The 23113-nt window shown below is 39.7% G+C and overlaps 1 protein-coding gene across 6 annotated transcripts; it reads left to right on the forward strand.

The window, feature by feature from the left end:
• Nucleotides 1-162: 162 nt before the first annotated feature.
• On the forward strand, nucleotides 163-22065 carry LOC307224789 (uncharacterized protein). 6 transcript variants are annotated; one of them, XM_079991916.1, is made up of 14 exons: nucleotides 302-2302; nucleotides 5006-5072; nucleotides 5158-5264; nucleotides 5761-6326; nucleotides 7413-7493; nucleotides 8149-8248; nucleotides 11306-11536; nucleotides 13503-13652; nucleotides 14652-14772; nucleotides 15864-15995; nucleotides 16849-16950; nucleotides 18110-18245; nucleotides 20537-20635; nucleotides 21938-22065. In XM_079991916.1, the coding sequence occupies exons 2-13, from the start codon at nucleotides 5028-5030 to the stop codon at nucleotides 20551-20553; spliced, it is 1788 nt and encodes a 595-aa protein (XP_079848042.1). In that variant the 5' UTR covers nucleotides 302-2302; nucleotides 5006-5027; the 3' UTR covers nucleotides 20554-20635; nucleotides 21938-22065. The 6 variants fall into 6 exon arrangements, with proteins under 6 accessions (XP_079848039.1, XP_079848042.1, XP_079848043.1 ...); XM_079991913.1 differs by lacking the exons at nucleotides 302-2302; nucleotides 20537-20635; nucleotides 21938-22065 and adding exons at nucleotides 163-289; nucleotides 19458-20405; XM_079991917.1 differs by lacking the exons at nucleotides 20537-20635; nucleotides 21938-22065 and adding an exon at nucleotides 19458-19594 and having other exon boundaries at nucleotides 16849-16984.
• The last annotated feature ends 1048 nt before the right edge of the window (nucleotides 22066-23113 follow it).

Raw genomic sequence — 23113 nt, forward strand, 5'->3', positions numbered from 1 at the left:
GGGGGGGGGGGAGGACGAGCAGCGAGCACGTGCGCTGTGGAAGAGCGAGAGAGTTGTTGTCTGTGAGGCTGTCCGTGGGAGGTGCAGTTTAGGGCCGGGCTCATAGCTCATGCTGTCGCCTGGGCCTCCTCTCTTCACACCACGTGGTTGTTGGGTTCCCCCCTCCCCCGCTCCTCGCAACCAATTTCCCTGAGTAGGTTGCAGCAAAGAGTAACCTTAAAAGAGTAACCGCGCAAACCTATAGCTGCTTGTCTGTCCATTCAAAAGGAAGCCCCGTTGAGTTCAGCGAGTGAGTCTTCCTTCTATCAAAAACGGTAGCGGGATTGCAACCCAGCACATTTTATTCTGGCATAAATTGTCCCTGGACCAGAGCCCATTTCATCAGATGTGTACATGGCACCGTAAATTCGACAAGACTGGATTTGTCAGCTTCTATCACTAATCTAAAATGCTGAATTTGAAAAAAAGTTGCTTCAGAGACTTAACTCATGTTCTATTTCGATATAGGATGGATCATAGGCCCAACATGCGCCTGAAAAATAACACTGAAAAGTACTATAAGCTACCCCAGCTAAATAGACTAGGAGCATACCTAGCTGACAAGATGTTCGCCACACATTGTTTTCCCCCCCCTCATTTTAGTATGTTGTCAATTCTCTATTGTTTTTAATTGTAATTACCTCATTCAGCAAGTGATACCCACAGATGCACATCTGTACCCATCAGTGCTCATTCTGAGAGTATTGTCATTTAATGAATGGTAACTAACATCTGTTGGGTGTGAATGGGGATGTGTGTGCTATTAGAGCTGGATCAGGGGAGCTACTTAAGTTATGAAATAACTTAATTTTAATAAAATTAAAACATCGCAGCCAAATGCCTACCAAGCTGTTCTCAAGCCAAACAAATGCTATATGCCCACCAATGTGTTTTCATGCCAGAAAAAAATTAATGCCCATAGTTATCAGCCAGAAAAATAATTGTGGGAGGTGGAGGTGCAGAATGCATCCATGGCCAACTGGAGCAAAACATCTGGTTGATGAGGGAGAGACAGATCTGGCCTCTTTCATTGATCAATACTGTATATAAAAATGCAGGGAAAGTAAGCAGGGCTTTCCTTTATTGTAAATCTTCCCAGTTAATTTAAATGTATTGGCCCCAAAACTGGAAGACAGGAAAAGAGAATTTACTAAGGACAGTTCTAGCTTATGTTTATTACTGAGGGGGCAGAATAAAAAGCCCGTCCCTGTATGGTACTATATGGAAGTGCTGCATCCCCTTTCCCCACTTAATTGCCTTGATTCAGAGTTTCAATTGAATATTGCAGTTTTGGGGCAATGTGTTTTTCTTTAAAAAGCAATACTGAACAATTGAATTGAACAGGGTACTAGTCTGTTCTAGAGCTGACTGCCACTTCAGCCCTTAATACATTCACTTAATTTGAGATGGAAGGTTTCCCAGTGTTTCCATTTTATTAAGATTACTTAATAAACTTGGTTGACTTTAAAAGATTATTAGACAAATTTATGGAGGATAACACTATTAATATCTATGTGATGGCTCTATTCTCTCTCCACTGTTAGTGGCAGTATTCCTCTGAATACCCTCATAGGTGCACTCCTCCTTTGTCTCCTGAGACAGACGGATGCCAACAACCAGTTGCTGGGAATCACAAGTAGCAATCCAGTCCTGCTTGCGGACTTCTCATAGTCATCTGGTTGGTCGTGGAGGGAACAGGATGCTGGACTGAATGGACATTTGGCCTGATGTAGCAGGATCTTAATAAGTTCTTATTCTATAGCTTGTTAAAAGTGGGACATTTAAAGCAGCCCCAAGGAATCCTGGGAATGTTAGCTTACCCTCACAGAGTTACGTTTCCGAGGCACTGTCAACAAACTTGAGCTTCCATGGTTCTTTTTTAGGGTAGGGCACTAAATGATGGTGACAAAGCACTGAAGCTAAGCAAAAGCTTTGTTTTCAGTGAAATAATATCAGCCACCATCTGGAGCAGTTAAGCATCCTAATAGCCATTTACGGTACTTATGCTGGTGCGTATATGAGTGCCTTTAATAGTGGCTAGCTTGCTGCTTAAAGCTTAGAAGTGGCTGCAGAAAGGAAGTATGGTTTGGTATAATCCACACCATGTGGTAACTAAGCAACAGGGCTTTTCAACACTGTGTTGACTGACTGCGACCACAGAGAGGCAACTTTTATTCTGTTCACTTTGAAAGAGACAGCTTTTAACTGTTGCATTTTACATTACTGACAAGCAAGATCTGCTCTCTGTGGGAAGACTTCTAAGGTACGTTATAAGATTTATTGGCTATATACAAACAGAATCATACAAGGGAGGTTTGAAAAGAGAGAATACAACAGAGACAGATAGCAAGGGATTATCTGTATCTATATTAAGGAAGAGTTTTAACAGGGAATTATTTTGTTTGTTCAGTTTATCAGAACAGTCCATAAATACCTGTAAATCTATGACATTAATTATAACCTTCTAAATACTGGTGGAAGACTGTTGGAGATCTGAAAAAAGGGAGTAAGCCGTATTAACCACATTTAATAAATATAACCAACATGATCGCATAAAATGTAAAGGTGTTTCTTGAATTTAACGAAACTCTTTTTACATTGTGTCTGAAGATGAAAGTTTAAGTCTGGCTTTATTGCTAACTTTTGTAAACTAGAGCAATCAATGAATTATTGCTTATATTATTTATTAAAATTTGATCCTGACATTTTCTTCCAAAAGAGCCCAGAGCAGCAAACACCAAAGTGGTAAAACAATGCAATTAAAAATAAACATTCAAAAACATCTAAAAGCATTAAAACATATTAAATGTTTATTTTATTTAAAAAATCCAAAATCTGCAGAAGGGCAGTACCTCCAATTGCATCAGCCAAAATGTCATGAAATACATTTGCTTCCTTGTCCCAAGGTGCAAAGCCCTAGGTGCAACCTGAAACCTGCATAGCACATAGTATGGCTTAGTTCAGTTAAGGCTGCAATCTTATACATCAGGAATGGAGAAGCTTTTTCAGCCTATGGGCTGCATTCACTCAAGGACAGTGCTGGATTTACGTATAAGCTAAACAAGCTATAGCTTAGGGCCCCACTCTTTTGGGGCCCCCCAAAAAAAATTAAAGGAAAAAAACCTGTATGTACATATCCAAAATATAAGTTCAACAATTACTTTGATAAAATACATATTTTGTTATGTGCAAATGGCTTTAGATATCTATTAGGTCCATAAATTACCATGTAGCATATATTCAACACAAAAAAACCAGCTACAATTTTTTGTTGAGAAAGGACAATTGGACATATAAAGGGCCCCATTACCTTCAGTAGCTTAGGGCCTCATCAAACCTAAGTCCCGCCCTGCTCATGGACAACATCTTTAACAAACTGAAGTTCTCGGGATTCTTCAGGTGAAGTCATGTGCTTTATATGTGCTTTGGTTGTGCTTTAAATGTATGGTGTGGACCTGCCATCTGCAGTATTCTCTTACACCCCAACTTAAAGACTGTGACTAAATGCAGTCTTTGTGGCTTCAGCATCAAGGCACCTTTCTCTCCCTGCCCCCCACCTTTATAAACTTAATATCCAGCCTGGAATTCAATAACATAATATCCAGCATGTTCACTACTACAAAATGTCACAAAGGAGTTGCATAACTATGGAGTTTACATTGTTTTTAATGCATCAAAATATCTTTGTATACTTTTTTGTTTTATTTTTGAAGACGTGTTTGTTAATGAAAGGAGTTGAGTTTGTAACCATTGCTATCCATTTGCATTGCCAAATGATTGGCTAATTATTTAAAGCTGAAAAATGAATTCAACTTTATTGAAATGGCAATATACAGTAATTTTAGTCTCATTCTTAACACCATTGGCTTGGCTCCAGAACAGTCACATTTAAAGCAAATGATCTGTTCAGTATTAGGTATAATAAAGATTATGGCTTTAAAGCAATGATACAGCTGTAAAAGGTGAACATATATTCCTGACCTACTATGAGACAGATGGCTTGTCAGCCTTAATTCAGAAGTGTATGTATTATAAGTTTATATCAGTCTGTATAATAATATGCCCTTAATATTATTTTGATGTTATAGAATCAAAGCCAAAATTAATTAATGTGAAAATATGTATTAACTATTCAAGCTACAAATAAATGCACTGGATACATAAACAAATTTTATTCACAGAAGTTAGGAAACAATTTAATGTTTATTTTGGTTTCAAATGCAGGTAGTCCTTGGCATAACACTAGAAATGGCAATTGTTTTGTCAATTGTATCCTCGGATCAGTTTGTATTTCATTTAAAGCAATAGATTTGCAATATTAGTTTTGTCTTAATGTCCATATTTGAAAGCTAGTTGTTCTACCACAACTGTTCCTTTCTTCACCTGGTTCAAATATGTTTTAGATCTCACTTCTGCAAGGAGTTGCATAAAATTAGTACCCCATTGCAAAGAAGTCAAACTATTTCCAAACTGTCTGGATGTGTGTGTGTGTATGCACACACAAACACACTATACCACATTACACCAATTAAATGGCTACAGGTGTCATTCATTAGCTACAAGTCTCACTCCACTGATAACAATGCGGAATGCAAAATACTTCTCCCATGAGAGCTTTATGTGCACAGTTGTACACTTGAGAAGGCCTGCTATGTTTTCAATTTCTGTTAGATACTACTTTAGGAACACCAAATCTGTCTTGGTTATAGATTCAGGTAGGTAGCCGTGTTGGTCTGACGCAGTCGAAATAAATTTAAAAATTAAAAAGTTGTCCAGTAGCACCAACTAAGTTTGTTCTGGGCATAAGCACACGAAAGCTTATACCCAGAACAAACTTAGTTGGTTTCTAAGGTGCTACTGGACAATTTTTTAATTTTTTTGTCTTCGTTATATTTCATTTTAAAATGCAACCATTTGTATTCTTGTGTTCCATTTTTCTTGGTATATTCATATTTTATCTTTGTAGGCACAAAATCCTACTGAGAGAAATGGCTGAAACCCTGGAACAAGAACCCATATATTTCTTTGACCAGGTACTTCCCATCTCATATTTGATACGTTATTATTGCTCTCTCCAAATCTATCAAGGGTTTAATAAAATCCTATATTTTATTTTAGCTCAAAACTACTGGTAAACAAAAGCAAAATATGAAAATAGAACCAGGAGAACACTTTGTTGATATAAATTTAATCAGCACAGATCCAGATCCTCATGAAATTCACAGGTAATAGTGGTGACGTACTTAAATTGCAATAACTGATTGAATGCATTAATGAATTGATATATTGTATTAAAATGTAGTCTTTCCCCCGTTTTTGTTGAATGGAAAGTTCAAATGGGAAAACTCTTAAGGGCATATTGCAACTTGAAAATTGTTCTGATTTTATTTTTTTAAAGGATGATTAGGATGTAAAAGGGCACTGTTCCAGCAGGAAGCACGTATGTCTTCTGTACTTCCTACTTACCTAAGTCCTGCTGTTCTCATAAGAATTTAAGCCTGAAAATATATATAGGTGTGTCTGAAGATTTCTGTACATAGTTGTGTCTTCTTCACACCTATAGTATTTGGTCTATATCAGGGTAGCCCAACATGCAACATTTTACACCCCTCCCCCAGCCCTGTGGCAGACCTACAGACCAGCTTAGTATGAGACCTACATTTCAGAAAAGTCTGAATTCTGGAATTAAAGGCTTAATATACATTTACTGTCCACATGTAGGAACTCTGGATGCATGGATGAACACAGGGAAAGAAATTATTCTTTTGTGAAAGACAGTATAGCAAAGAAAGAACCAGTTTCTACTAAAACAGATGATCCTTCTATATCCATAAACATTTGTGAGAATCCTGTGGTTCACCTCTCCCAAATACCTTCACTTCCACCTACAGAAGAAGACCTACAGTCAACTTCACTGGAAGAACATAAATGCATGGCTGCTACCATCTTGTGTGAGCTGGAAGAAATGTTGAAGCATTTTACCAAGTTTAAGTTTATTTTACCACAAGGGGTTTTAAATATATTGATCTCCAGTTGGAAAGATCTCATTGAAGGTGTCTGGCAAAATAAAAAATATTTGCAGGAATTAGCATACAAAAACTTTAAATCAAGGAGAAGGCAAGCATCACAGGAGTCCGACAGATTGCCACCTACATTTGAATATACTGACTACGAGACGGCTAAAAATGTGAAAAGGAAAAGCAGGAAAAGTGTTGATTTTCCCATGGGTGCAACAAAAGGAATGGACAATCCTGGAACTCTGTCAAACAGACTCAATGGAAGCAAGAGTAAGGAATTTTACTGGTTTTCTCTTAATACTTAATATTCCAGCATCATATAGCAGAGGGCGGTTCAGCTTGGCCAATATACTACAGGTGGCGACAATATTGCAAGTGTTTGTTTGGTGTGCAACTGCTGACATGCGGTTTCAGCCCTGGAAGGGGGTGGGGAGGGCTTACATGCACTCCACCAACATGTGGGATGGCCTGGGGCAACTTTTACATACAAGAATAAGAGCAAACTGATTGGTTTTTATGCTAATACCAAAACTCAGGGTTTACTATGACTACTTTAGCACCCAGTAGATAAAGGTCCCTGATTAGCATAAACAGGAGTAGCTCTCATTGAGACTAATTTCAAAGTAAACCTTCAGGCTGCAAGTCTCTAACCTAATAGCATGAATAGGCAACATGGAGAATATTAAATTCCAAGATATAGTTTGTCTTAATATATGTTTCTATACAGTGCTTTTTGCGGGGTTAAAAATTAGGTGCTGGTGCACATAAATAAAAGTATTGTGGGCAGCAAAAAGAATGGTACTCTATACCAGTAAATATGACCACACACAAAAACAGTTGTCCATCACTCATTTAGAATGATATTTATTCTTGACACATCTAGGCTAGAGACAAAATGCCAGCTCTGAAATTTGCTATCTTCATCCCAGGCCACAATCACAAGTGGAAGTGAGAGATCTCTTGTGATTAATTGAGGAAAGTTGCTGAAGAATACCAGCAAATGGCCTTTGCAGCTTAAGTTAGAGAGGTACAAGCACTTGGGGGGCGGGGCGGTGGAACTGAAAATAAACTAGGCAGTTTTTCAAACCATTTATTACAGAAGCTTCTCTTTCCCATTTCAAGGTGAGTGAAAAAGTAATCATAGTATTCAGCCAGGAGAGGCAATCTGTACCCAGAGCACTTCATTCAATAATGAAAAAAGTTAACAGCACATAAGCACTTACTCTGGCCATTACCTAGCTCTGTGCAAGTTTGTAATTATAAAACAGCAAACAGTTCTTAATAAAGAACTGTGATTATGTGTGCTTATGCTGCTGAGGACTCATGATCAATACTTTTCTTTTCTCTCCTATTTAGCTGCAGTCCCTCAGCAATATAGCAATGATTCACCTTTTGCAATCAGTTTCTCACTGTCATCAAAACTATGCAAGGAAAGAGGTATTATGTGTGCACTCTCTCTTTCTTAATTCAGGTTAATGTTTAGATTAATGAGCTACAGTTGGAGGGTAGCTAGCTTATTCATTTACTGTATAAGATATCTTACCTTCCCTTCACCATAGGGCCCCAGGGTGGGTTACATCATTATAATGATACAGTTATGAGGGTGGGATGGGGATGACAAAAGTAAAACAGCTTTAAAAAGAGGGAAAACAATATAGACAAAAGAGCTGTGTCTCACAACACAAAATATCTTAACGGCCAAAGGGCAGGGGAAAGAGGTCCATCTTTAGTGTACGACAAAGATTATGCTAGATGCCCTCACCCTCTTCTAGGCTGCCATTTCCCTTTCTTCTAGTAGGACTGCCAAGAGATGATACTTGAGGAAACTATTTTTATTTTATTTTTAGGTTACTTGGTTCTGGTGGATGACTGTAATAGGGAATGAAAAAGAAAATATTAAGGATGGCCTTTACTTCTAACAATAACTAATACTTGTGCTTGTGTTAACAAACCGGCTTTCTTAACTTTTAAATGTATTTTTTTGATTAATCAAAAAATGTCCTGATGTCTTGGAATTTGACAGGCGCTTAAAATTTATTTATTTGCAGCATTTCAGATAACTAATTATGAGTTTTTTCATTTCTTCATAAAGGTTGGGTTTTTCAACATTCTGACTGTGACTCTAAAGACCTAGAATGGAAAGCACCGTATGTCTGGGCAGTGGAAAGATTACGAATGGCAAAGATCGAAATGTAATATTGAAATGGGATTTTGTATTATGGCTTTTAAAATCTATTCTTGTTAAACTGAAAATTTTCTATTTTATTACAGGCTAAAATAACCAGAGATAGTTTAAGGTAAAGGTAAAGGTACCCCTGCCCGTACGGGCCAGTCTTGACAGACTCTGGGGTTGTGCGCCCATCTCACTTAAGAGGCCAGGGGCCAGCGCTGTCCGGAGACACTTCCGGGTCACGTGGCCAGCGTGACATCGCTGCTCTGGCCAGAGCCAGAGCCAGAGCCAGAGCCGCACACGGAAACGCCGTTTACCTTCCCGCTGGTAAGCGGTCCCTATTTATCTACTTGCACCCAGAGGTGCTTTCGAACTGCTAGGTTGGCAGGCGCTGGGACCGAGCAGCGGGAGCGCACCCCGCCGCAGGGATTCGAACCGCCGACCTTTCGATCGGCAAGCCCTAGGCGCTGAGGCTTTAACCCACAGCGCCACCTGCGTCCCTTAGAGATAGTTTAAGATGTGTTAAATTGCTAACACAGATGCTCAGAGAGGTCCATGGGAGAGTATGCAGGGCCTCTGGCATTTTCTAACTGGAAAGGGGTAGCATGGAGGCACTGGCTGTATGAACCAATGGCCTGAATTGGTGCTTCCAATTGGGACCCATATATGACAGCCGTTGCAGTTTTTCATAATCAAAGCATCTGCTTTTTTAGCCACTGTGACTGCACAAATCACACAGTGTGAAAAGTCCTCATGTGAAAGTGTTGTTTCATGCAGTTGGTGCCTTCATGCAATCACTGTTGGGCCCAAGAGCAATCCTGTATGACCCTGTGGAGCAGGGCTGACCATACCATTAGGCAGAGTAGGGCTTTCGCCTCAGGCAAGTGGTGCTGGGAATTTGTGTGCCAAGTGGTCTTCCCTATGTTTCCTGCTTCCCTCAGGTGCAGCAAAGTTTTGACATAAGAATCTACTGCCAGTCCAGGCAGGTTTTGGACATAGACTAGGGGGGCAGCATCCTCTGGTCTTTTCCCTCAGAAAGTAAAATGTCTTGGGCTAGCCTTGATGTGGAACATAAAACCATGTTGCAGAACCACATTACAGAAACTCATTTCCTCGGGGGGGGGGGGATTAAATAATTGAACATTGAATATTTGGTATTTGACAGGAATGGGAAATGAAGATACCTTTTTCTTAGGGATAACAACCTCAGAATCATGATGTCTGGTAATTTTTAAAAACGTCCCCAACGTAGTGTGGACTTAATTAATCTTATCAAGTATTTTTGAAAAACAATATATCATTTTCAGAAGTCTTTTACTTTCTTGTGCCCTGTGTTTCCCTGTACAGTTCTAAGTGAATAACTCGATTAATCTTGATGAAATGATATCAAAGGACTATCTTCTGTTAGCTATAACTGTTTTTACACTTGTATGTTTTATATTATTATTGGAAGATTTATTTTCATCTGAGATATAATTATATAGACAAAATCTCTGCAAACCAATCCATCCCAGAGGAGAAGAGTATGTTTTCTTTTTCAGTGTTTATCACCCCTATTGGCACATAGACCTGGCACTGAAATCCTGATCCTCATTTTGGAAGGTACAGCGCTGACTGCTGCCAGGTTTCTGTGCCAATGCTATTGCACTTGACTTAGTGTTATTGAATGCTTATTCCTAGCCTGGTCAGCAAAAAGGTGTCCTGAGTGCTATCTTGTTGCAGAGTTTAAGGTGTAAGGAATGTTGGCTTCCAGTCAAGGGTTCTCCTTAGATTTCCTCTAATTAATATTTAGAATTACAAGCTTCTGGAATGCTTTCCTGCTTAATTCCCTCCTTCAGTTAAAGGTTTGGATATCTGACTCTCTCAAAGTCAGCAATGTGTAATATATAGACTATGAGAAAATTCATAGTGACATTGAAATAAAGCTGCTTGAAGGCTCGTAGAGTAAATATGTTGCCTACCAATGGAAAGGACAGTCCAGTCCAGTAGCTCTTCTGTGAATGAAGTACACATAGTAGCTTATGCAAGTGCAAGCCAAAACAATATAACCCTCACTCTCCTTCAGCACCTACAGTGAAGAAAGCTAGCTGCTCTGTTGCATTTTCCCTGTTTTGCTGGTACTGTAGCTCAGTATCTGCTTGGATACTTAAGAGCTGCAGGTGACGTGCAAGTTTCTGTGTAAAAGGGACATGGGACAACTATTGACTCAGAAGTACTTACCACTAAGTCTGGACTGGGGTTGAGCCTTCACACTGGTTGGTGTAGCTTTATTAATGTGCTTATTCAGAATAACAGGCAAATAATTGGTGAAGGTGGGAAGCGGGTGGCGCTGTGGGTAAAACCTCAGTGCCTAGGACTTGCTGATTGTAAGGTCGGCGGTTTGAATCCCTGCGACGGGGTGAGCTCCCGTCATTCAGTCCCAGCTCCTGCCCATCTAGCAGTTCGAAAGCACCCCTAAGTGCAAGTAGATAAATAGGTACCGCTTTATAGCGGGAAGGTAAACGGTGTTTCCATGTGCTGTGCTGGTGCTGGCTCGCCAGCTGCAGCTTCATCACACTGGCCACGTGACCCAGAAGTGTCTTCGGACGGCGCCAGCTCCCGGCCTCTTAAGCGAGATGAGCACGCAACCCTAGAGTCTGACACGACTGGCCCATTCGGGCAGGGGTACCTTTACCTTTACCTTTAATTGGTGAAGATATTTTGAAAATAAAACCAAAAATGTAAAATGGGGGTCAAACGTAGTATAGATTAGGATGTCTGTGTTCGGAATCTGTATTAGGACTCTACCAAGTTGCCTGAGCAGAAGGCAAGTGAGTTTAGACTTGCAACTTACATTCTAAACTGTTTTTCTTTCTAAATATAAAATGTATTTTCAAAGCTCTTACAGGGTTTGGATTGAATTGAACTGCTTTTTACTCAGATGAATAGAAGACTGGTGCCTGGAATATGCTATACTACATTGCTTATTCAGATCATATAGAAAGCTGAATTTTTTCAGCCTAAATGTTAGCTATGTTGAAGACATTATTTAAGAGAATTTCTTAGTAAATAATTGATTTAAAAAAAATCTTCCAAACAGAACTGAACAGCTGTCTAAGCTGAAAGAATTAGGATTTGACAAGCCTATTATTCTTCGTCATTATGGTGATATCAAGAAGGAAACCTTTCCCCAAAACATCAAAGGGCGGCCCAGTAAGAAAGTCTCTTCTGAGAGCCTGTATGAAAAACCACAGTTGCCAGTAATCAAACAAGCTGAGCCAGCCTTAAAAAAACTGCACTATGGATTGGTTGATGGATCATCCTTCATTTAATATCCTTTGAAAGTGTAACATGAAAAAGAATTCCATCTAGCAGGAATGGGAGGAAGCAACAAAGAAAAAGCATGGATTTAAAATTACTTAATTCACTTGGCAGGTAGGAAGCAAATTTCTTTAGGATTTCTGAGTAAACGTCTTTAAGGATTGAACTGTAAAAAGTTCTAGATCACTTTACAGGAGCAAGACGTTTGGAAAAACCTGTTTCCAAATAATGGTGTGCGATTTTATGCAGGTTCAGTCTGGAATCAAAAACGTGTTTTTGAGGGCGGGGGGACTTGCTTTAGAACCTTTTATCCAAACTGAAAAGAAGGAAAGTTGTGAGTCATGACCCAAGCATTTTTGTTCCTACACACTTGAATGTCAAATTTTTAGATTATTACCTGCTGCTGATTTGAGAAAACTCAGAAAGGACCCCTTAGCACTTGAACTTACTAAACCTCAATAGGTCTTTGCATGTCTATATCTATCTAGCTATCTATCCATACATCTATCTGAGCAGACAAACACCTGCCAACAGTGGTGATGTGGAAAGTCATTCATGATACCATCCACTTTAGCACAGATAGGTCACTGCTGCGTACCACAGTGGCTGCTTATAGTTTCGAAGTTTTGAGATGGATACTTGGTAAATCCTCTGAATAAGCACTGAGAAAGTTTGAGCTGCAGTCAAATGTACAGTAGACAAGAAATAGAATGAGTAATTTACAGTTGCATCACACAAGCCATTCATGCTTGTACATCCCAATACTGACTCCTCGGTGCAATTTTTAGTTCAGTTCTACATGTATTATGAGTGAGAGAAAGCAGGCACTAATATTAGAGTTGTTTCAGTCATGGCTGCATGTCGTTATTGCAGGCACCTTTTTAGCAGTTCACTGGATGTATCTGGTGTTATGCGTCATACATACCCATCTCCCCATAACTGTTTGGCAATCTTTATTTTAAAATTATTTTTATAGTATTTTAAAGGTTCTTCATTATACCATAAATAGTAATGGCTTGAATGAGGACACTAAACTGAAGCTGAGTCCTGGCAAGGGAGAGGTGCTTGTGGTTTGGTAGCTTCCAGATCTGGGAAACAGAAAGATGGTCTGTTCTGACTGTGGTTGGACTTCCCTAAAAGATCATTGCCTTGGTGGAGGGTGGGGGAAGTATGCCTGTAATCCACTTCCATGGAGTATCTTTTTCCAAGCATGCTTGGTTTAGCTTTCCTGGACATGGCTAGCATGGCCATGATTATCCATATTCTTGTAATCTCCTGTTTGTGCTATTGTAATTTGCACTACACAAGGCTGTCCTTGAAGATGCCTCGGAGATTGCAATTGGTGGGAAATGCAGCAGCCAGAGTTTAGATGGTGTTTTCAGCTTGGGACCTTTTTCATTGGTCCTCAGAGATCTGTATTGGCATTGTTGTTGGTCACTGAGCCCAATTCAATCTCTCTCTCTGGGCAGTTTGATGATCTGCTGCACAGCTAGATTTCTCCACCTTACCAGCAATAGTTAGTGCTAAGATGGCACCCGGTACATTTCTGAGCACAATTCAAAGTGTTGGTGCTGACCATTAGAGCCCTAAACTGCCTCATCCCTGTTTACCTGAAGGAGCATCTCCTCCCTCCATGTTCAGCTGGACACTGAGATCTCTGAGCATCTTCTGACGGTTCTTTCACTGTGAAAAGTGAAGCTACAGGGAACCCAGTAGAGGGCCTTCTCCCATCAGATGTCAAGAAGATAAATAACTATACAACTTTTAGAAGACACCTGAAAGCAGCCTGTATAGGGAAGCTTTTTAATGTGTACTGTTTTATTATGTTTTTATATATATTGGAAGCCAACCAGATGGACAGGGAATAATAATAATAATAATAATAATAATAATAATAATAATAATAAAGTGCATTGTAATTAGACACCTGGAAATGCCATATCCATCTCAGACAAACTCCTTGACTCTTTATTTACCTACCCCTCTGGACATGTTGCAGTCTGTCAGAGTTACTCTGATCTTCCTTGTGGTGGCTTGTACACCAATATATTTAATGACTGTCCCGACCGTGCATTAGTTGGAACATTTACTCCTTCTGGACATGGCAGCGTTTGCTTCTCTAACAGGTAAGAAGAGACATTCCAGAGGGCTTCCTAACTAACATCAAATGTTAACCGCAGCAGGCACTGAGAGACAGTCCTTTGGCGGTACTTGCTATACTGGATGTAGGACATAATTAAAAGGCTCCCACATTGTTTCAAGCATGACTCACTCCCTCGCAAACTAAAAGTGTGCTTCAAAAGCTTCCATTCACCCCACCCAGAACAGCACAGACATCTTAAGGTAGCAGCCGGCGCTGCTGTATCGTATATGGTGCAGTGACAGCCACTGATCCATCAAGTTGGGCCTGATGACCTGCATTGGTTAGTTCAAAACACTTGACACAACAAGTGAAGGTGCTATGCTAGTGCAGCACTTCTTATACCCTTTCTTAAGAATCTTGTTTAATTTACATGGTAGTTTAGAGCTCAAAGTAGGCCATGTACCAACTTGCTGTGTGGAATCAGAGCCTTGTTGAGTTCAGGTATCCTTCACTCAACTTATGGTGAGTTACAAGCATTCCATACACACAAATTTTTTATATCAAATAGAATGGGAAGGGAGAGCAAAGTCTTTCACACCTAGTTTAACACTATCAGCCTAGACTGTGCTGCATGCCTCTGCTGATTTGTGGATCATAGCCTTAGCAGATGAAAGTGTGGGGTTTTTGCCTTGGATAAAACCACAATGGGATTTAATATATATGATATGTCATTGATTCTTGTAAAGTATGCCTAGAATAAGAACCAGTGTTAACCAGTGTTAACATGGGGTTATCCAGGCACCTTCATGTTTTGCAGTTGAAAAGTAAGGGCTACGTTACAAAATAATTTTGTGACTTTCTTAAGTCTGGATTGTTCATTCACAGCCACTGTGCACACCTGTGTTGAATGCTATATAGATGAAGTGATAAACATGCAAATTACTATGTTAATTAAAAGCACCAAGATCAAAGTAGACAGCTTGAGTTACTCATTATGTTTTACTAAATGGCACCGTGAAAAACTGGCTTTTGGTTTCTGCAGCAGCAGCATAGCAATGATATTTAATCAGGAAGGAGGCATGGTGACTAATAAAGATGGAGAAATACTACGCCAGTGGAAATGGCCTGGAGAAGGGAAGCTTGATGACCCAGTTATTATGCAGGTAATATTTATTCTTTTTTTATTTAATTCATTTTTCTAATATAGCTTTTCTTCTGGGGGATGCTGTTATTTACAGTGTTGTAAATTCTTCAGCTAACAGAAGTAGCTAACTAACTACCTAAGCTTGCTCACAGTAAAATTAATGAACGAAGTTTAATGAAGAAAATGATACTTTGAATCAATTTTCTTCTTCCCAAGTTGAAGCAGCACAAACACTATGATGAAGACTGGGCCATCATGGTACAAAACAGGATCATATTCATATATCAAATCCATATTTTCATGAATTACATGTGCTTTGGTATGATTGAGTTTTTATAACATATTTATGCTTTTAAATGTGTTGTAAGTTGCTTGGAGACATCTGTGTAACAAGTGACTTAAGAAGCCTAATAATTATAATAATAATAATAATAAAAAGCAGAAGATAAGTGGGAAACTGTACTTTCCACAACTACCCCAACAACCTACATCTGGCAAGAAGTACAGAAGCCTAATTATATCTTGCAATTATATGTGCCCAATTATATCTTGCAGACACTAGTTTTTTTTTAAAGGGGTGTGGTAGAGAACATGCTCTGCATGTGAAAGGTCCCAAGTAGACTTGGGTGAGAACCCTGTCTGAACTCCTAGAGAGCCATTGCCAATCAGTGTTGACAGTAATGAAGTAGATGGACCAATGGTTTTGATGATGCAGTAGTTGACAGATTCCCGTATTCCCACAACAGCATTTCTGGGAAAGCGCCATAGCTCATTTGGAGCACACCTGCTTTGCATGCAGAAGGCCGTAGCTTCAATCCCTGGCACTTTCAGGTATGCCTGGGAATTCTCCTGTCTGAAACCCCAAAGCCAGTCAAAGCAGAATAGACAATTCTGAGCTAAATGGACCAAACTGCTTTGGAGGAGGAATGGAACATCAGGTGGGAAGGGAGGGGATGGAGTATCCTGGAGAGGGGCACAGCACACTGGAACACCATAAACAAGAGCTCTCTGGTTAGTGACAGATTTCCCTTGTGGCTTCCTATCTTCATTTTGGCAAATTTCCTAGCTGAACAATACTGTGAAGTACACATCTCTTATGTCTTACCCTAGGTTAACAAGTGCATCACGGTGAAGGTTGCAGGACGCTTTGCTGTTGGATTGCTTTACAAGTGGCGACATGAAAGCGTGCGTTTGTCTTTGTCACCGGTACGAGGTGTGGCTGGTCCACAGTTAGAAAACCTGGTATGATGCAATAGCTTATGATGCAAAAAACCCACACAACATGCCAATCAGGCTAGAGACTGTAGGGAGGTTGCAGGGAGATAATAGCCCTCCGTGGTGGGTTGTGGGAGAATTTGGTTGCGAGAGGATTTGCAGGAAGTAAAATATTTGTTTCACAGTAGTTTCAAAAGGAATAACAGATAGAAGAGGGTCGTTTCCAGCTCTTGTACATACATACTGTTTCCCTGCAAATGGACTTCTCCATTCAGTTCAAAATCAGGAGCAGCTTGACATTTAAATTCATGGGAATATTACTGGAAGCCCTACACAAATGTTAGAGTCATAGTGGATTGCGTGTATCCAGGCAAGTGCAATAGTGAGACAAATGAATATAAATAAGACACTACATTATTTTCTCCTACATCAGGGATGGGGACTCCCAATTCCCACCATCCCGTAATATAACAAAGACACCACAGTCTCCAGTGACCTACAGTTTAAGGAAACCAACCATGAGTTATGTGTTGACAGCACCCCTGAAATCTCTCACTGCTCAGAGATTGGGGTGCACATAGCAGTATTTTAAGCAGCTACTGCATCACAGCCAGGAGCCAAACAGAAATATATTGCTGTTTGGTTACAGGTAATCTCATGCCAGTCACACAGAATTTAGCTTCCGCTATGGGGTTATGTGCTTCATGGCTGGTAGCAATTCAACAGCAGATGCAGTTGCCAACAAAAGGTTTGCCTGTTTCGTTACTTGTCCTGCAGCTATGGGAAATTATAAGACTCCTGCAAGAAAAATGGGTAGAAACTCAATGGATTGCACATGATTAAAGCAAATACTGTTGTTTGTTCTCTCTTGGTTTTCTAGAGCAAGATATCCACAGAAGTTAATCTACCATCTACATCAGTAAAAGGATTTTCTAAAACACATGACAAAACAGAAGACGCAAAAAAATCTCTTAAAAAAGAAGTAAGCAGCTGTCAGAAACTCAATATTAAAATAAGTAAATGTAATTTTATTTTCACACTGCTACAGTTTACTTTTTTCTAACATTTCCTCTGCCTTTGCCCATCCACTAGAATACTGTAACAGCAGCGTATTTTGCTACAATTTATTTTCGTTATGCTGATTTAACACCATAAAACTTGTATGCAAAACGCCCCTTCAGCTAATGCAACTTTGATTCCTTCTTTCACAATAACGTAGGAACATGTCTTGACAAACCCAATAGAAATGAAAGGCAGATGTACAATATTTGCAGCTGTTTACTGGAAGCTTGGGTGCCACAAAAATATTCCACATATCTGCAAACGCAGAAAGGAAGACAGAATAAATATAAATAAGAGGGCGGGGAGATAACAGAGGATGGAAAGAAGGGGAAAGGGCAGAAGCAAAGGGGACCACAAGAAGGACCAAGGCAAAGGAAATAATAGTTGAAGCCAGCCAAGATTGTTGCCTACTGGTCATGTCTATGGCTTTGTACATATTCCTCCCATTTGATGGGTTGTACTTTGATGAACTGAAAGGAGAAGGGAAGGAGGCAGGGGTTTGAGGTGAAGGGACAAAGGGAAGGATGAAGCAGGCAGATTAGGAGATAATGTGTGGGAAAAGCAGAAGCTGAGGTGAGATCAAGTGGAAGCAATGGAGTAGAACAAAAATATAGGCCAAGAGAAGTGGAACAAGGCAGCTGAGAATAAGGAAGAGAATACCTGCTACAGAAAGGATCGCGTGTTGCCTTTTTGTTATGTATTATTTGTGTGACATCATATTTATACCCTTCCTTTCCTCCATGGAGATACACATAATTCTCCCCCTCACCATATTATCCTTGCAACACTTCTGTAAGGTAGGTTAGGATGAGAGACATTGACTCCCAGCAAGCTTCATGGCTAAGTAGAGATTAGAACCCTGGTCTCCCAGGTCTGACACTCTAACCACTATGGCACACTGTTCAGTTTGAGGTGCCAGGTTCAGACTGCTTTGCTGGAACCTTTATTTAGTTTTATCTTCTGGGAATGTTTGTACCAGCCATTCTATTTTTTTCTGGTCCCTTATTACTTTTACTGCTTTTGCTTTGTTGTCGCTACGCATAATTTGATCTGATTTCTGATAAAAAAAATTACCACAGGAGAGAATACCTAGAATTCCAGAAGAGGATCTAAGCCATGTCAAAGACTACAACCCTACCAGAGAATTAAAAGTGCTGAGATGTAAGATCAAGAATGTCCTAGAAGACTGGATGGAATATTACCGGATAGCCTTAGGTCAGTCTTTAATTTAGTAGCATAAGTATTGGAGAAAGATGCTAACACTTCTAAATTCAGAGGAATGAAATAAGTAATGACATGGTTTATATTTTTGGTGTCAGGTATTTAAATATATTTAAAAATTATAATCAGTATGTATAGACTAAACATTACAATTCATCTGCATTTGTATCTGTTCATGTGATATTAACCTAACAGCTGCATCTGCTTTGCAAAAAGGGAGTATGAAATCACTTAATGAAATTATATATTGCTTTATCTTGTTTTACATTTTTTATCTGAAAGGTATACTTTCCTATAACCATTGATTCCACATTTCATTAGTTTGTTTGCAGGGTATGCTTTGAGATTGAACTTTTGGTACTAATTATTTTCATTTATGTATACATGAAAATACATCACATAAAGTCATGTGTGATTGATAAAAAAACCCACATGATATATGTATATATGTGTGAACGAAGCCAGTATTCTGTATGTGATTTCATTTCCCTTAGTTCCAGAGCCTATTGCATGACAGGAGAAACAGGAATATTTCCTGATCCTACATCTCTAGGGCACTCACCATATATAGCAGAAGAATACTTTGTGTTCTTAGCTTGGGTTTGAGCTGATCGTTGGTCATGCTGCCTAGGGCTAATGGGAATTGGATCCAACAACATCTGGAAGGCGAAAAGTTCACCATCACTAGGCTAGAAGATAAGAACTGGTACAATTTCTCTACACCAAAGAGGTGAAGCGCTGGTGGAAGCTTGAGCCTAGGGGAAGCAGAGAAGCAGAGTACAGTGTGGTCTATGAACATTGTCTTCTCTTTGGCCAATGTTTTATTGGAAGCAGACGTCTTGCTTGATCAAAATGTGATGTTAATTTTCCTAGCTATTTTCAAAGTGCTTCCTCTTCGCAGTACAGAAACACTAAGCGTTATAAATACCGTAATATAAATTAACATTTGGTTGCAATTATTTCTTAAGTGTATAAAAAGGTATTTTATACTCTTAACTTCTTAAAACAGTATTTACTGGAAGTTGTATTGAATGGGAAGGACTCCACTTGCAGGGGACATTTTGCTTTGCACTTTCAGTTCTTGTGATGTGCAGTTGTGCTCACACAGTTAACTAAACTCCACATGCATCTAAGTCAGCTGTCTTATATGTGAGCTTAAGGCCTTTTTAAAGTTTGTTGCCTTGGTGGTGTATTGTTGCATTTCAGAAATCAGCTCACCACACACACGCAGAACCTCAGCCTTCCCTCGGATTGCTGGCAGACGGTGCAAAACACAACATGCGGGTGCTTTCCTTGGCTTCCATACAGCACAGGGAAAAGAGAATGACAGGGAGACAGAGACCCCTGCACCAGGCAACCATCCTCCTTTCCAGTCTGTTCTGTCTTGCGGCCCCACTGGTTCTTACAGGTAAAAGCACAAGAAGTCAAATGCCTACCAACTCCCTTTGCAATGGAGAGTAAATACTTCACCATTCTGTGAATATATGGAGGAATTTGATGTAGCACTACGACAACCCTTCCTTCAGTGCAAGCATTTCAGTTTGCCAGATGGAACGATTCCCCCCTCTCCTCTGCCTGCAAGCTGTTCTGGGAGTTCTCCTGACACACACACCCCCAAGCCAATTTGGCAGGGGTGCATGCAGGGACCAAGGAAAAGCCTCATTGTGGATAAATTTCCCAATTTGCTCAGAATATTACCTTTCTTTTATTAAAGTTAATTTTAAAACTTGGTGCTGGGTAAATGAAAATAAATTGAGAAAATATTCCAAAGGGACAGATGTAAAATGTTGCAATACTGTATTAATTCTTTTTTGTAGCAGTGAGTTTGGTTTCCAAATCCTCTTAATTAAGATAGGTGCAAGCTAAATATTGGGTCATGAATCAACCACAGCACACATAAGCTCAACTGATAAATCACCAGAGAGGAGTGGGAACAACTTCTTTTATACTGGGATCTTATACTGCTCTGATTAAGGGCTTTAGGAATTCTAACATGCTGAATATGCAGCGTATACCTACTAAAGCGATACTGCAGAGGTGCAGAATCTGTTGCATCCTGTATGCTGAATTTCAGCTTTCAGCATCTTTGAATATTGACCATGTTGGCTGGGGATGATGGGACTTGGAATCCAACAACTTCTGGAGGGACAGAGGTCCCCCACATATGTTGCATAGTATGAAACAGCCATTAGAAATGGGTCTACATTGCATATCAGTGTAAATATCAGCATAGATACCTTGGAAATGCAGGAAAACTCTTTAAGTGTGTTTATTTTCTCTTGCAGAGACCCTCATTTATTGAGCAGCATTTTCAGAACAAATAAACCACCCATGGCTCATCTTAATGTAAACAATGACACACTCCAAACCTCTCACAAAGCAAAGTAAGTAAAACTAAATACCATTTACTGTGTTCTTCAAAAACTTACTAAGATTCTTTAAATGCTATTTATATTATTTGGAGCATATGTTTTAAGAATGACACAAATACATATTCAGGTGATTTTACAGTATTTTTACTTTGGAGAAGTAAGGAAAATATGACAATTAGATCAATTTAGAATAGCTTTGCATTATGTATATGATATATTTATTATTCTATTTATTATGTTTATATCTTCCACTTTTCCTCCAAGGAGTTCAGAGGAGCATACATGGTTCTGTACCCTCCAACAATAATTCATCTTTGTAAAATAGACTAGAATTGAGCTGCTCACAATCCAGTGGCCTTAATTTTACTACGTTTACTTGGATTGGATTTCTGAAGTTGCAATCTGCAACTAGGAATGTGAAGAAAGCAGTCCTGTAGCAAGTGACCAACATTTCCTTACATTTGTAATGTTATCACTGTAACAATGCTAGGTTCAGTTCTTGTAGCCTTGGAACCAAGTTGTTCTTGTTTTTCCACAGAAATAAGCATTTGTGTCTTACACACTTCAGGACCTTACCACTATTTATTCAGCGCCTTGCCTGAATTTTGTTTGAAGCTGTCTTCAGAACTTGTTCAGCCAGTTTATCCACACAAAGAGCATCTGCTAGAGTTTTCTTTATACGAGTTTGGCTAGTTCTTCTGCTCTGGAGGATCAGAAAGAGCATCAAAGTGCTGTGGACACAGTTATACCTTTAGAAAACCATGGATTTCAGCTAAAGTCAGGACTCTGTGTTTATTTGTAGAACAATGCAAGGAGAAAAGAAGTGTGGGCAAGGTGATTGAGCGGGTGGTCGCCGAACAACTCCAGGCACACCTGGAGGATGCGGACCATTTAGGTCCCTTCCAGTCGGGATTTAGGCCTCATCGTGGGACTGAAACTGCCTTGGTCACACTGGTCAATGATCTCTGGTGGGTCAAGGACTGAGGTGAAGAGCAAAATATTGTAAGCCCCTTTGCAATGTTAATTAAATGAATAACTAAACAGAGGAACTACGGTTTGTGACAAAATGTTGGATTGCCCTCAAGGAAATAGCTGATCCCAAAAGGCACATTAAGAAGTTGTAGAGAAACAGCATCATGATGATAAAAACAATTTCAGGCAGAGATATGATTTTGCAGCAGCCTTTTGAATTACCTGGGAAACAGAGATACTTTGTTAGGTAGATCAAGTAAGTGTAAGCTGGTTAAAATTTTGTTACTTCAGTTCATTCACACTCCAACTTACACTCCTTTTACCACTGCTTTCTCATGACAGTGAAAAGGCATGCACTGCATCACACAGTGGCTGCCCTGTGGTCCTCCGAAGAACGATGCTGGGAGATGAAGTGAGGATATGCAGATGCAGCAACCATCAGATTCCATATGTTACAGACCTGGAATATGATCACATTATTAACAACCAGATGTCTTCCTCAGAGCAGATCACTGTGGTCTGTGTGACTACTTCATTGAGAGCGGCAGATTATGACCCCAGAACAGACAAGCACCTAGAACAGCTCTATGAGAGAAAGAACAAGAACAGGAGTATGCCATGTACACAGGTAGGGCTCTCGGGTGTTGTCTCAATCGCATCAGTGACCTGGTTCACCTGTTAACACTCAGCCAAGCTATGGCTAAGCATGAACACACAAAAATTGCTGGTGCCTCATTGTCCTGCTGGCATGCTAGCCAGAGCTAAACCGTGGGTGGCTTAGTGTTACGTCCAATCCTAGGTTTACGGTTTGTCTTGCTCCAAACAAACCATGAGCTGTAACCAACATTTGTTCTTGGTTTGTTCCCCAGGCAAACCATGAGCCCAAGTTTGGATGTAAAGCTATGTGAAACCATGGTTTAGGTCCCGGTAGCATGGCATTAGCAGGAAATGGGGAGGAATATTTTCCTGTGAGTGCCTACATGCTTGCCTGTTCACATTTAGCCATGGTATAACTTAGTGTTGCATTTGAACTGGGCTGATGACTGATGTAAAAGCAAGAAGATTTTGAATAACATCTTGGTGTGAAAAAATCGCTTCATTTTATATTTTTGACTTCTTACAAGTACAGAGAAATTGGGTTGTTGACATAGGAGTTTAATGCCACAAAACGTCCTTTTATATCATTTGTGGATTGGGGTATAAGTCTAGGGTTGTCATATGACCTCTTTTTCCAGAACACGTCCTCTTTTTCATGGGTATGTAAAATGAGTCGTTATAGCGATCCATAGTTAAAAGTAGAAGTTGGCAAATGTGTCCTCTTTTTTGCTCTTCAAAATATGACAGCCCTAAGATGGGTGAGCTTCTTCTGAGCATGAATGCTGTTGCTGTTTCCCTATACACACTAGATCTAAATTAACAGTAGTGCCCCCCCTTTTTTTGGTAAGGTGGGAGTACATCAGAGGGACATTCTGACAATTAGGTATGTCCATCACTAAGTTAAATGTACTTGGGCCACTT

The sequence above is a fragment of the Podarcis cretensis genome, assembly GCF_951804945.1.
Source record: "Podarcis cretensis genome assembly, chromosome: 10".
NCBI lineage: Eukaryota > Metazoa > Chordata > Lepidosauria > Squamata > Lacertidae > Podarcis > Podarcis cretensis.

Bases quoted from the DNA above. Each gene is read 5' to 3' on its own strand.
- LOC307224789 (XM_079991913.1), top strand. From the start codon at position 5,028: ATGGCTGAAACCCTGGAACAAGAACCCATATATTTCTTTGACCAG. The intron at 6,327-7,412 runs GTAAGGAATTTT...TCTCCTATTTAG, and splicing joins CAGACTCAATGGAAGCAAGA to CTGCAGTCCCTCAGCAATAT. The intron at 13,653-14,651 runs GTAAGAAGAGAC...TGGTTTCTGCAG, and splicing joins AGCGTTTGCTTCTCTAACAG to CAGCAGCATAGCAATGATAT.